At 42.5% G+C, this 15,708-nt stretch overlaps 1 protein-coding gene and 1 long non-coding RNA gene across 2 annotated transcripts in view; one reads left to right on the top strand and one right to left on the bottom strand.

Annotated features, from left to right (window-relative positions):
- Window positions 1–15,708, top strand: part of LOC138488239 (uncharacterized) — a 120,209-nt gene that overhangs the window by 93,615 nt on the left and 10,886 nt on the right. The gene's annotated exons all lie outside the window — the stretch shown is intronic.
- PPM1D (protein phosphatase, Mg2+/Mn2+ dependent 1D) overlaps window positions 3,299–15,708 on the bottom strand; it is a 265,517-nt gene continuing 253,107 nt past the window's right edge. Inside the window, exon 6 of the mRNA XM_069615075.1 lies at window positions 3,299–10,640. Coding sequence (XP_069471176.1) covers window positions 10,095–10,640 — 546 coding nt within the window. The 3' untranslated portion in view covers window positions 3,299–10,094. The remainder of the gene's footprint in view (window positions 10,641–15,708) is intronic.

Below are 15,708 nucleotides of genomic sequence, written 5' to 3'. Positions count from 1 at the left end.
GTGGTGCTATTTGCCGGTAGCTGAAACTGCGAAAGTGCTGCTGAACTGAAAAGAGCATGTAGTTGCTGCCAACCTTCGAACTGCTGTGCAGGAGTCCTCCAGACGTCCTCTCTCTTGACCCCACGACTGAGACCCAGGATCTGCGACACTGCAACCAGAACAGAAGACAGCTGGATCCTCTTCTTCTAACCGAAGGTACTGTTCTGACTGAGGGGTACTGTAAGGCTCACCTGATTCCCACGGAGGCGCCGACCCATTCTGGACTGCTACAACCTCTTCCACGGTAAAGCGTAGTGCTTGGAAGATGGACTGGACCCCCAAACCTCGTCTGTCTGGCCCGTAGAATAATCCGTCTGTAGATGGGAAAAGGGAGTTAACTGTCTGCTAGATTGTGTGTGAGATTCCCCCTTTATCCCCTTCTCACCCTCCTCGAACCCTAGCTATGCCTTCCGCAGACTCTCACCTTAATTTCTGTATGGACGAGCTCTCCATCCTGCTTCTGACGCAGGGGCGCGTAGATTTCCAGTTACTTCACTGGATCTCGGATTTGGCGAGGGTTCGATGTCTGCTTGCCTTTACCAAAATGCTGCCGTAAGTATATAGTTCAAAAGATCAAGTCTTATTTGTCCCTTGGCCTTTGTTTAATTTTCAGGGACTAGGTGAGGAATCCGTGTGGAGGAATGGATTCGCCGAGGTAAGCTCAGGTGAGTACTTTTAATGAAGGTGTGCCGTAGTGGTTTGCTCCGACACCTTAATGAGTGTGTCTTATTTACCCATAGGGGCCGGGGTACGGAAAAGCCAGAAAAGCCGCTCCAACCCGAAAAGGGAACCGAGGTCCCAACAAAATCCAGGTAAGACTTAAGGTGAGTAATCTGTCCTTTTTCTCCGTAGGTCTTGAATGCGACCGATGTCGCCTATGGGCGCTGAAAAGGTTGCCGGCGCCACGTGAAGGTAAGTGGAAGCGGCGCGGCAGCGTGAGAAGCGGAGCGCTTCTAACTATTGTCTTTCTTTTCCGTAGGTGCTGGGATGCAGCCGATGTCGCCTATGACCGCTGAAGAGCTAGACAGCACCACGTGAAGGTAAGTGGAAGCGGTGCTGCAGAGAGCGATGAGATGCGTTTCTAACCATTGACTTTCTTTTGCAGGATCGACGGAGTGAAGAAACCGGATGAAGGTAGGTAATGTCCTAATGCTTGCCTTTCTCTCCTTGCAGGTGTTCCAGGTGCTGACGGGCGTGGCAGGAGCCAGGATGCAGGAGCCGACTCGGTGAGCGTCCTGCTGCAGATGCAGAATAACGCGAAGCACGTGTGGCCATCCAGGCGTGGTTTAAATAGCCTTGGAAGAGCTTCAGGTGAGTGTTCTTCCACTGGCCCCACCCGAGTAAGAAAAGAGTTCCTGAAAGAAAATAGTTCCTCCCCAGCCTTAGTTGGCTTGGAGCTTCAGACAGCATGGTCTGCCTTGGGTGAGTATGCAGCATGGTCTGCCTCAGGTGAGTTCACCCAAGCATTACCATATGTTCTGCCACTATGAGCCTGTGCCTGGCGCCAAAAGCGCCAGGACAAGGTCCAAAGAGCCCCTATACGGGTTTGCTGGGTCCTGCTTGGTGAGTATGAAGTCTGCTTCCGGGGACGCTGGGCCTGACCTGGCTCCTCGGGAGCAGGCATGACAGGTACTTACCCTTTTTGTCTGTAGCTTGCTTGTCTCCGTTGAGATTTGCAGTAGCTGCCTTTCTAGAGTTGTTCTAGCTCTACCGTACCACAAGGGTAACAGCTTGTGGCCCAACAGTGATTTCATATGACAAACTCTCTGTGCAAGACTTTTGTGCCATCTAAAGAAGTGCCTCAGCTCCACAGACCTTGTTCAAATTAACTTTGGCAGGCCTGGCTCCCTGCAGACTCTCCTAAGCCATTGACTTCGATTCTAACTGTCCCTCATAGGTGAGATTGGTTTTTAACTATGTTTTTATCGAGACTTCTTTAGGGGATTTTAAAAAGTGCTCATATGCTCCGAGAACCAGTTAACCTTTTTCCTTCCTTCCCACAACCTCAGAATTTTACCAAGTACAAAAAGTGATCTATAAATGCCAATTCTGTCCTAGTAATTGAAGTCAACTCAGGGTGTAGGAAGTATGTATGAAGAAACTCTAAAGGAGTATTAACTTGCTTATCTTAATTCTGAGAAAGTGTTCTGACCGTTAATTATTTCACTGGAATACCTTGAGTTTAAGGGTTATCTGGATACTTTTGTTTGTGGATTTCGATGCTACAGCTCCCATTTAGTCCTTGAGATAAGTCTGGCTGCTCAGTCACTCTGCCAACTTGTGTAGTACAGACCTATACCAATAGGTGGGTTACCTAATACCAAGAGGAAAAGACTGGTGTAGTCTCCCACAGGGTTACTGCATACAATCTTGCCTAACATCTGCCAACATGGCATATCCCCCCCACAGTTTGGTCCGGTGCTCCTTTAGGGTCTGGGGCCTAAAGAGCTTGCACACTGTGCAACGGGATTCGAGATGGTCCCGTGGAAGGCAGTGGTTGCACACTGTTGACCAACAGGAACTTTCTGTTGCACTTGGGACAGAACTTAAAGGGGGTGTGCTCCAGAGTGGAAGGCGGCCACAGAGGCAGGACAAAGGCAGTAGGGGCAGGAAATGGGGGGTATACATTCTTTAACACTGAAGGACCATCCCCCCCACACTCTTCCCCCCCCTACTGGTTAGGCCGAGACCCCCATGTAGGCCGAAGCCAGTCGTTGGAACAGAACATCGGTTTTTGAAGCTGGGATCAGCCGTTGAGATGTACAAAGTAAACAGCCGTCGAATTAGTGCATCGAAACGCAAACGACAGAAGAGATTTGAATGAGTTTTAACTCACAAAGTAGCTCAAGCTACGGACTCGGCGGAAGAACAACTTGCCATGACAGCAGAAAACAATCGGAGGGCCCTCGAAGCGTGATGGATCATTAGTACAGGGTATTTCACACTAGGGATAGTATTACAGTCACGTCCCATCAACATCCACTAGATGTCGGCCTATGCAAAGCGTGTGATTCTAAGCAGATCCACAAGCCTAAGAAATATGTATATAGATCACAGATTGCTGCAGGCATTCATTTCAACATGACCAAACAGTAGACCTTTAATATTGTGAAGATAAATCAACATATAACTTAAAATAGCAAAATATTTGTTAGGACAATAAGAAAACATTATGAAGAGCATAAAGTCCCATGACAGGCAGTTAACACATTTAATTAACACAAATGATACATTCAGGAAAAGTACACAACGTACACGGTTAGTAGTTTACAATTTTTAATGAAGTGAACAAACTTGACAGAAGGTCCACATACTCAAAATGCTGTTTCATATATAAAATAAATTAAGAAATGAGTGGTAAACATTACTAGCACCATAAGCAAACCATAATCTAAAGCAATAAAAATTAAATTACTTTTAGATTGATTCAGATTTGGTTACTCCATAGCGTGCCCTACTTCTTAGCTTGCTGGAAAACCCTGCTCCTTCAACAGTCCAGATTGATTACATTTTATATTTTTCTGATTTACTTATTGGAAAGCTGCAGCTTTACAATTTAGTAGCCGTATACAAGAACAACCTTCAACCAACAGGGGTAAGACTATACATACTTTTAAAAATCTACAATAGATTTACAAGCAGCAAAAACACAAAGCCCAATCTGCACAAATTTCCAAGCTTGCACACAAAATCCCCAAGGGGGAGGGCACCGGCCTGTACAGGAGGTGGACAGTGGGCGGGAATGGTGAAGGAGGGAGAACTACACACTATAAGCAAGACACCATTCACCATCAAGGGATTATCTCATTGCTCTCAGCACAATGTCCATCCTTCCCAACTTGTTGGCGCAGATTGCAAGTAATAGGAATACTGGTAATGTAAAAGCACAAGTATGCAGTATGCAATTGAAGTTACATAGTTTCCTCACCAAAAGCAGCATTCTATCCGTAGAGGTCCTGCAAGTAAAGGCTCCCCATAGATCTGATAGGTACATGCCTCAGGTAAAAGGAGTACAGAATATCTTGGGGACCAGAACAGTGTGGGGGCTTTTAGAATAAAGGACCCAAAGTGCTTGCAAATAGTGACCTTGGCCACTTACACCATGGTAAAACGCAAGTAATCTAGGTTAGGCCCACTGAAAGTTTTTATTTTTGTAAATTAAGTCCATTTTAGACACAAGTAGGTTATTGTAGAGCTTCTGAAAATTGATACAACTAGGCTGAAGTACATGCAACAATATTTCCTTGTTCAACATGAAAGCCTAGGAATTAACTGTTCTTAAGACATGTTTATCAGCATGGAATACTGTATAGGGTGCCATCTATTAAAATCTTAGGTGGGCACAACCGTCTTCAAGGAAATAAGGTCAAGGTCCTAGGGTCAAAATGTCTGCGTCAATCCATAAGTACATTGGATTCAGGGGGCATGGGGATTTGCAAACAGCTGTGAATTATCACTCAGAAGCTTTTCCTGAAACTCTATATGTTGGTCTTGAGAGGGGTAACGCACGTAAGACCTAGAATATTCTGGTACAAAATAGCTTGAAAGGTTGACATGAAGTTTTTTTACGGATTACCTGCAATACTTTCTGGAGGGGTAACTGCAGATATGTGTTGAATAGTCACCATAACAGAACTTGCAAGAGTGGATTTTATTTAAAATTTGGGAATCCACCTTTAACACTTGTTTAATGTTAGGCAGAAGTGGTCTACATGGAGGTTTGATTAGGTAGGGTTAAAACCTAACCCCTGAAACCAGAGGTGACCTACAAAAAGGCATTTGGTGAAATCTTGGCATCTTGCAAACCAAAACAAAGACTATTTTACTTAACTGTCAATTTAACATGGTAAATAAGTATGTGTGCGCTTTCTGGTTACCTCGCGATTATTTGTAGAATAATGAAGCAGTTGGAATAAAACACCTTTACTTCCGATCAAACAAACTCCTACATCATCGAGAGAACCCAGAAAAACTTACAGATAACAGACAGAGGGGCTTAACCACCCTAGTTAGAGAGCAATGCCTGAATCGTCCATACAAACTAGACCAACTGGAAAAATTACCTCTGCTACCATTATAGTGGTGGCCAAACGAAAGACGGGGCAATGCATTTTATTATCATGCCGATCTTTGAGAATCTGTTTTCAAGATTAAGACCTCCAGCACAACATGCGTTTGTAATACGCTTCAAGTCTTGCCTCCTTTGCTTGCTCTTGTGGTCCAAGTCCAGAACTTTAACAAAGTAAGAAGCATGCAGAAGCACCAATGCCTGTTGGGGGGGGTTCATCAAGCAACATACCAACTCCAGGCCCGGTGAGACCTAAGCCAATCGCTTAATGCCCCTCTTCAGTACAAAATCCTGTCGGGGGGAGGGGGGGTAGGGATCTTGAGGATACCCGCTGGCTAACACACCTGAGATGGATGGCCCATGAATGGCTTGCAAAAAGGACATTAAGTGAGGATGAATTAAAGCCCAATACCCATAGGCTCTCCAACCACCAGCACAACCCAGGTGTAGAAATACCCTTATTAGTTGATGAATTCAGTCTACTCCAGTACACAACACTCCTTTCTCCTGGATCTGAGAAATACTCTGCCGGACATAGATGTTATTCCCACAAAGAAAGCACACGATGGCACAGACTGTAGCATGATTAAGCATGCAACTGAGTCTATGTGGGTCAACAGCCAAGAAGGGGGAATTCACACCATTTACTCATGGCTAGCTTTAACGGAGGTGTTGTACAAAAGCATTTTAATACAAAGTTTTGAATATCCAAACTAAAGTTTGTTTTTAGAAAAATGAAATCTTGTGCAGCAAAGGCCTCAAAGCACAAAATAAGTTAAAAATAAATAAAAACAAATAAAGAGGTATGCTTTGTTTAAAAATATAGCACAAAAGAAACCAAATGCGGCAGAGGATGGAACTAAGGCATATAATGAATAGTTCAGGTACTCTGCTCCAACGATGCTGTTCAAAGCACCAAAAGAACTTAAAATATGGAGCAGTTTACTGGCCTGGCGCAGGAACAGGCTTCAACGATCTGTGAAGCAGAAAGTCAAGTGAAAACTCAGACTGTATGAAACCACTGAAGGTACAACCTGATGAAATCTTGAACAGCAACCAACTTTACGATGTTCAAGATCCAGCCATCATTGGTAAAGTCTTTCCACAAACCTAAAAAACAAACTGATCCTGCCTCATACTAGCGAGCAATATGTTCCCCCTTTGTAGGGTAAATGGATAAACAATGACAGATGGATTTTTCAGACGTTAGCTAGGGTAGACCAATTTCAACATGGACAAATCACAAAAGCAAAGCAGCAGCACTTCCTATGCTTTGGGGGCTAATACAATTCTTCCCTTAAAGTCCTTCTCCAGGATTTTAATTATTATTGGAAGCCTTGATATGGGTACGAGACCAATGCCCAACATCAGACATTAAAGATGCCACTGTTTCCAGATCTTTAATGAATGAAGGGTGATTAAGCAAATCTGAATTTACCAAATTCTTGCAGTAACTTTGTGGAGTAGATTGCAATAAGGAGGGCGAATAAAATTTCATACAATGCCAGAGTTCTGGAAGGCATTCTTCCAAGCAGTACCTCGTGCATTATTCTCTTCAAGGTTATGAGCTATTTGGAAAGCCAAGATATGCCGTGCCCAACAGCTGCAGTTACCACAAAAGATGGTTGAAAAGTCATCCTGCACAAAGATTGCTCTTTCTAATATTTACATTTGCTAATCAAGAAACGTTCAGAAAAAGCAAAATCACAAAATGTATTTTATAAAGATGCCCAGACACACATTTGTAAAACAAGTAATCTTTGGGGAAAAAGAAATGGCAAACAACTAATTTGAATCTTGGCAAATAGAAAAACCGGATGTTTTGTGGAGAAGTCGAATAAACCTGAAGAAAAAGGGAGTATTAGTTAATCCTGCAATTGTGAATGGCAATCCATTTCAACAGGCCCTTTTGGAAGAGGCACTGCTAAAAGGTAAAACTGATTTCCTTGGCCAACAGAAATTGAGTAGGTTACCAATCCTTAAGCCCCTTCAGGTTTTGCTTGTCCTCTAGAGGCAAAGGCGAACACAGCTCACCATAGTACTCACAATAGTGTCCTCTGGAAGCAGTACCAATAACATTGGTACTGAATCCAAAACGCTTCTAATTAGCAACCCTCAGTATAGTAAAACAATCAACTCTGGTTAAGAAACACCAGAACAATTCCACACGTGTGTGAACCACAACATAATCCTAAGAACTTTCATGTTGTGCAAGCAGAAACAAAATGAGGAACACACTGCACATGTCTGGGCCACAAAGGGATCGACAATTAGAATGAGGTTTTTCTTCATCTCCTTATGGTGTTGGTCCCTTTTCAGAATAAAAAGATGTTGGCAAGTATGGATGAAATGCTGCACACGAGTAGTCCTGTTGGATACTTGGACCCTTGCTTTTCCTTCTTGTTCTAGGTCAGATATGAAACAAGAATAATCAGTCCTTCCAGACAGTAAACATGGTAATTGGGCAGGAGCCAGCGCCTTCAGTATCCAAGGAACAGGGTTATTTAAGAAGCAGAGCTTGACAAAGGTCCAACTCTTTCAGTGTCACAAGGACGTGGTTCAGTTAGTAATCCGTGCCTGGAACTATGGGATTGGTGTCCCCCCACCCTGCATATTGGATTCCAAAATGGGTACTTTATTACTGGTCCATGGTTAAACTGCAGAAAGCCATGTAACTTGAGTAGTGACTTTCTGCCTTGTACCGACATCCCCCTTGCACGCCTGCACTGAGCTCAATACATAACCCCTCACCTACGTTGCAGTTGAGGATTAAGTCCATTCTTCTCCAGCACCGGCACCTCTTGGCCTGCAAGCATTGAGTTCTGCTAGTACCAAAAGAGGGGACAAGAATACACTGTACGGAAATGTCCCAGTCACGTGACCCAGTCACAGTTCAATGCCCTAAAATCAGCGCTCTACAGCATGCAATCTGTTTGCATTAAATGGTAGAAAATTATAAATGTACTCAATCCAAATAGAAGAGTAAAATAAAAATGCAAAGCTTCACACAACGAAAAATACAAAATGAAAGGATGACCAAGTTGGAAAAAACATCCAAAAGTCCTTAAAAAGGAGGTAGATGTTACACTTGCTCAAACTGAATGCTAGGTGGGAAAACAAACTTGTGGTTGGCCCATATATAGTCCAGGGACACGCCTGGAGAGATGGGGGATGCTGGCATACAGAGGGATTCTGCAGCTTTGCAACAGAAAAAAACGATTTCAAGCCAGCCCTCCTACAAGAATATCACACCCAACATGTTGGAAAGGAGGCAGTGTCTTAAGGCAGCAAGTCTGTTCTCTACACGAAATTAAAAAAGGAAAAAAGCCACAGTGATCATGTATACAGAGTCTGTGTGTTGTGCCTTGATTCCCACGTTTTGATTCTTACAGTTACCATGCGGGTGTGGGCTTAGTGTGTATTCAAACCTTAAGTAGGAATAAAAAATTAAACGAATAAAAAGTCTGAGTTTAATAAATAAAAACATAGCTTTAAGGACTTACTCGCACTTCATTTTTAGCTAGATTTGCACTAAAATTCACAAATATATTTGAGTGCCTGCCGTCCAAAGTGGCGGGTTGGAATGTTGATTTATAGCAGGTTTACTTTTCTACAACTTTAATAGCATATGTCACTACAGGCGAATACCTGCCCCTCTACATAACATTGATCAATGTCATCACCCAATTAAAACATCACTTGTTCCTATGTGAAGCCATCTTAAACGAGTACATTTTAATAAATATCAGTATTTGTCAGCTTATAGGAGGAAAAACAAACGGGCATCAAACATTCCACCAAGCAACATAGGGCAAGAGAAATAATAACTTAACAGCCAAACAAGCATTTCAAAAAACACTTTTAAAAGTTTTCCTTCAGCAGGAGCCAGAAATTCACTTTAAAAGTATTGAGCACAGGATTGCGAGTTCAATGACATAGGTTGCCATCAGCAGGGTTAGCAGCAGCACCTAATCCAATACACAATTGTTAAGAGTCAGGGAAAAATATCTTGAAGAAGAAAAAAAAAAACACGTGAGTGCTAATTTAAATCCCCAAAAGTCAAGTCCAGAAGAAACCTGCAGTACGCTTAATATTCAGCCGTCCAAATAATGGTTGGGGCCTTTTTGAATAAAATGGTGGAGTTTACAAAATGAAATGGGACAACAAAGCAACCAATCACGAATACACAGACACTCGTTTTGGCATGTATTCAATGTATTTAAAACAGTCCGTCCTAAAACGGATGACCATTCTTTATGTAGAATTTAAAAAATATTGGTTTGATGGTACAAATCTAGCTTTCTAGTCAAGAAAATTAATTTAATGAATATATTCTTGCAAGCAAACTAGTCATTAGAAAAAGCAAATAACTGCTCCTTTCAAAATCCTTCACGTCCTATTTTCAATGTTTTCCAAAGGATTTATAAAAAAGGAAGCATTCCTGTCAATACCTGATTTTTGGTTCAAATAAATGGCCAAAGTGGAATAACGGGAAGAAAATAAAATAGACTGTCAATGTTACCATAGCTCACCTTCTAAAACTACTTTATCTTTTTTTAAAAAAATTGGTTCCAATATCAATCAAAACGTACTAGTACTTTCTTTAAAAAAAAAAAGTTATGTTCCCATCTCTTGTATTACTATGAAAAAAGCCTTTTGTCGGTTTAATTTAACATTTTAAAACGTTACATGCATTCACCAAGCAAAAACAAAAAATTGAAATTTAAGAAAAATGCAGCCAGCTAAAACGTTTTGTAATGCAGCTTAAAAATGTAACTCATGGCCAATCATCCAATGGAAGTGTTAAGATTTTTACGTTACAATCATTCACCCCAGTTCCATAAAATTCACAGTTGTAATACAGAGACATAATGGGACTAAGCTGTTTTAGCATCACACACTAAACCATTCAAATAGAAGAAAAAAAACTCGCACTTTGAAACGAACGCAGAAACGCCATAGCATGTCATAGTGGTTTATTGCCAGTCTAGCAAACACAAATAGCTTTTCTGTGCTGCTGAATCAAGGGATTATCTAGCTTTTTCTGACCCCTCAAACTGCGCCTCATTGTAAGCTTATCAGAGTTTCTTTGTTTTGGTGTAACAGGCAAGCGTCCAGATTGTATGCTGTTTGTTCGGCTGGGGCTGCGTTTGGGCTTCTTAATCATAGGAGCAGAGTTGGACTCTTCTAACGTCCTTTTGAAGCTGCGTGTTGGTGTTCTCAAGACTTCCGAGGTTTTAATTTGAACGCTGACCGACTTTTTCAGACTCTTTTGGACTGTAATAGCATTTGTAGAACTGGAAGGGAGGGTGCAAACAGAGCGTCCATTGATAACAGGGCTATGTGTCCGCAAACCAATGTTACTATGCTCCAATGGGTCTGTGTCGTCCATTGAAAACATGGAAGGTAGAGTGCTGTTTTTGTTCATCTCTCCGAAGCAACGTGCGTTTCTTTCACTGTAGGCATTTCTCCGAACAAGAGAAGGAATGGGTTCTGAGCAAGTTAATCGGGGCCAGGTATCCTCGTCAAGAATCTAGAGAAGGAAACAAATGTGCAACGACATTTAATGGAACACGAACTTTCATAAAATAGCCAGACTTCGTCGCCAATTCAAAATGAGACTAGCACTTTCAAAGGGACAATCAAGTATTTGAGTAGTAGAGATGAACAACAATTATTAGCTGGGAAGACTTAACAATAACACTTAAAGCAAACATTTGAAACAATTTGGCAAAAACGGGGCTGAAAAAATAGAGCATGTTTTCGGTGTTTTGATAGTGACTTACCAAACCAAATTGTTTAACAAAAACCCCCACTCCAAATTTCTCCTTGGAGGGCTCCTGCATGGTAAACCATCCACATACCTCCACCCTTTCCACCCCCATCAGTTGAATGAAGTGGCCCCGAAGATTATCACACATGTTGACAACACAAGGGAATCATTCGGAGTAGTGGCCTATTCTCCATTAATCAACCTCATAGTCCAAAAGACGTGTGTACCTTTGTCGAGGATGAGAGATGCAATACATTTAAAGGGGGTGATGGAATCATCTGACCCCAGCATGGGGAATTGCCATCATCCCTTTATGCTTTTCTGCCTTCCACCTGTCACACTGAAGGTCAGGCGGTGAAGCTTCTCCCTGCTGTGTTAAGTACTTCACGTTTATGGAAGAGTGGGGATGGTTTACATTGTACAGGTCGCCTTGCGCATATATGTCAGTTTCTCCATCAAATAAACCTGCAATACTTTCTGTAACCAGCCCCCCCCCAAACCGCTCAGGAACGAAGGGTTGTCTCCACTTCTGTGCTATGTCTTTTCCCCCGGCCCGCCTAAGGGCCTCCCACATCTTCGAAAATCTTTAAGCGTCATACCCCTTCAGTGGAAACCCCAAAAAGAGTGACGGGCTCCGACCACAGGGGGGACCACTGTAATGTCCTTAATCCAGCTCAGCATATCGGACCAAATAAAACCTGATCTGGGGACAATCACGTATTATCACTATCTATAGGCCACTTTATCATCCAGGCTCCCATTCATGGGTTGCATGTGTGGAATTACGTTGCATCATTAGTGTGGAATGATTTCTTTTTTTGTTTATGTTCCTGTTTTTTCTCTTTTTCTTGCACTCTCTTGATTAACTCAATGAGAGTATTTCTAAATTAATATTTCGAAATGCTTTTTGTACTGAATTTGTATTAAATATGTATATGAAATTTGCAAATAAAATATGTAATTGTTTTAGAATGTTCAATCTTGTTATTGTGCAATATTGATGAACTCGATAGCATCTGAATACATGAGGTAGTATTCCCCATTCATTCTAAGAGAGCGGTACTTTGTGAGTCACAAGCTCTTTTGTTGTATGCCAAGGGTTTCACCCTTAATGTGAAGGTCTGCTTGTGACTCATGTGGTTCTAGTACTGCCGCTAGGCCGTGAGGTATTTGAGCTCATACAGGAGCTTTCTCTTGACATATTGGCTGCTCGGCTTTTCCCTCCATTCCCTAGGGAGGTGCTTTATTGTGTCTTTGGATACTGAGTCTTGGAATACTAATTATAGGTTCTGTGTAAATGAGAAAAAAAAAAATAAAATTCACCTAAGGGTCTGAATTTTTCTCACCTAACAGTTTATATTTTGTCGGTTCTGTTTACGTTACCATTTCTGTGGGTAGAACTGATCACATATTCTGTATTAAACATGGCTCTAGAGAGATGCAAGAGCTATGATGACAAATATGTCGCAGATTTGTTAGAGAAAGCCTCACTGTTGTGCGGCACATCAGACACGACGACAAATATTACAAGATGGGATGATTTTAGCAATCTCAAGAAACGTCTTATTAGGACGGAACTACATGGTTCTATTATGTTGGAATATTTACGGAAGGGGACCTTACCCAAAGGCCTGGTCGTACGGAACGAACCAAGACCTTGACAACCCAAATTTTGTGCTACAATGGAGCTATGTTGCCGACAAATGTGGCTGTGACTGGCTGATATTGATAATCGATACAGCCACCGAAATGACCGAAAAGATTCTGGTCGATTTGAACAGCTTAGAAGAGGAGATTAAAAAGGCAGTTCCACTAGAGCTCTATAAGAAACAACTAGACAATTTGATGACTGAAATGTTATCATTCAAAGAGGACTCTCTAAAGCAGTGATCCCCAACGTGTAGCTCGCGAGCAACATGTTGCTCTCCTGACCCTAAAATGTTGCTCGCCCGTTGCTCTGGGTCGTGTGAAGGCTAAGAAGAAGGACATTCAGATATGAGACAACAATGGCAGTGTACCCTGAGCTAGAACTGTGCAGGAAGGCTAGCCAATCAGCCTACTCTATTTGACAGGCATGACATACTGTTAGGTATTGACACTTTAGCTGTGGAGGCATCAGTAGAGTGGTCTGAGTGGTGGGGCAGGCCATGTGGGTGCAGGGAGCAAGGGGGGGTGGTTAGAGAAATTAATCTCTGGGGGCTTCACTTCAGATGAGACAGTCCCCAGTGATTGAAGAGAACCTGAAGCACAGAAACTAAGCTGGCCTGGCCACCCATGTGAATACCCATGGTACTGCTCTGTAATCAGAAGTAAAAAGGACTCCCCACTGAATCCACCCTTATTCAGACAATTTCTGTTTTAGCACTCTAAAATGTATATGCCACTTGAAACTCTGGTACACTATGAGGTGCATCGCTGGCTGGATCAAGAATACAATCTATGAAGATAATGTTGCCGCCAACTGAGCCTTCCCCCGTTGCACTCAGGTAGACCACAAAGGGGTTAGTCGTCGAATAGTACGAAAAGAAGTAGGAAAATAAGTGACTTGAATGCCCAACTGTCAAGGAAGTTCCAATAAGATTCTTTTGTACATGTATGACTTGCGTTTGTTGCCAAAATGTAATTTTTTGGTCCAAAATGTTCCACAATAATTGCATAATCTTTGTGAAAACATTTTCATCTTCTGATTCTTCTTTCTAGTACGGAAGTGCATTATAGGGAAAAATAATTGAACCAAGTGCCTGTGTTTGTGTTCTGGTGACAATTGCGAGCTTCTGTGCCTTTATACAGCTGGTGCCCACATATTGGGCAAATAAGTGGCATGCATGCTTAAACTTTCCTTCTTAAACAATTTGCTTATGCCAGTTTCTTTACATGTGAAGTTTGTGTTTGCGGGCCCCATGCCTCATAATTGGCACAAATGTTACATACTACTTGTATTGCAGTGCCTTGTGGGAACATTCACATTGTATGATGCTTTGCTTATCTGGCATATGACTAATGGATTTCTAAGGGGAATGAGCTCCAAATTGTACACACTTAATTAGTGTAGCTACCAATTGCAATTCACTTATGTTACTGAAAATAATTTCTTAGTGACATAGAAATTATTTTTACTTTAGTATAGTGTTTCTTGCTAGATTCTTCCTGCTTCTAAATTCTTTAAGAACGGATATTACCCAATGTAATGTAATGAATCAATCAACCTCGAGCAATGAATGGCTAAGTCGACCCTGCCACAGGTATGAACATGCGAAGTGCAGGCTGACCCCATGTCAAGGGAGTGCACTTAACAATTGAGGTATACAACCATAAACATATAATGTGTACAATATGAAGGAAGAATGCCACCCCTTCTGTAAAGTGGTCTTCAAAAGTTCCAGTTTGTGTACAATGTTACTGGCCCACTAGCATGCTTAAGAATGCACCACTTACAACTATATTTCCCAGGGGATTGCTTGGGGAAAGAGTACCCAAATCCATCAGAAATCTTTTTTTTTTATTCCTAATCACTTGTCTTCAATGTAACAGACCTTGAGTGCTTTAAAAAGCACTATTTTCCGCTAGATTTCTTAGGTGGATAACCCTCCCCTCACACAAAGCCTGGTTGAAATGATCTTTAAATTCTACCATATTCGGTCTAGTTTTACTCATCCTGTTCTCCTAAAAATGCCCAATTTGCCCCTAAAGATCCTGACAATCCCTTTGGAGGGATAGATGGGGCAGCACCAAAATAAGCCTTTATATTTTGAAGTAAATGCTACTGTTAAAACGTGCTTAAAAAACATTTACCATTAAATCGCTTGAACATTTCCTGGGAGAGAACTCCAAGCACTCAAATATTTTCATACATCCCGCAATGTTTTTGAATAATTTTGCTGGCCCAGTGCCTAGAAATGCACTGTTTGCCACTTAATTTACTAAGGAACAAGTTACTTACCTGTAACTGTTGTTCTCCAGCATGGGTCTTGCATGGATTCACATGCTCATGAATATTCCCAGTCGTCAGGCTGGGAATCCTCGGTAAAGAAAAATCAGTATCAGTTTGGTTTCTGATCTGTCTTTCGTAGTAGTAACCAATCACTGATCACTGCGTCATACTGACCACAGCCAATGACTGCCCTCTCCCTAAGCCCCGCCTCTGGGAGCCATCTTCAGATTTGGTAGCACGTGAAGTGGCAGTATGACCAAGTGAAGAGCCGCAGAGGGGTAGCGGGAGGGTTCGCATGTGAATCCATGCCAGACCCATGCTGGAGAACAACAGTTACAGGTAAGTAACTTGTTCCTTCTCCAGCATGGGGTCTGGCATGGATTCACATGCTCATGAATAAAAGAATACATAGCAGTACACACATGCACAACCACGGGGGTGGCAAAGACTCAACATTAAGCAATTCTTACCTCCTCACCAGGCTCACCTTAGGCGAACAGGTTGCGCAGCACTGCTTGGCCGACCCTGGACTCCTCCCTGGAATCCCGATCGACGCAGTAGAATTTCGTGAAGGTGTGCGTCGACCTCCACGTAGCAGCCCTGCAGATGTCCAGCAAGGGCACACCAGATAGGAACGCCGTGGTAGCTGCGATCGCTCTGGTGGAATGGGCTCTCGGACGGCCAGGCAGCGGTCGGTTTGCCAACCGATGACAGTACATGATACAGCCGGAGAGCCATCTGGAAATGGAAGCCTTCGAGAGAGCCTTCCCCTGATTGACAGGTCCAAAGTTCACAAAAAGTTGTGACGTCTTCCGAAAACACTTCGTGCAGTCCACGTAGAACTTCAGCACTCTAGCCACATCCAGCGAGTGCAAAGTCCTTTCAGCCGGCGACGGG

The sequence above is a fragment of the Ambystoma mexicanum genome, chromosome 9 (genome assembly GCF_040938575.1).
Source record: "Ambystoma mexicanum isolate Mex_15411 chromosome 9, UKY_AmexF1_1, whole genome shotgun sequence".
NCBI lineage: Eukaryota > Metazoa > Chordata > Amphibia > Caudata > Ambystomatidae > Ambystoma > Ambystoma mexicanum.
The sequence above is the reverse complement of the archived record's forward strand: the minus strand, read 5'-3'. Positions and strand labels throughout refer to the sequence as shown.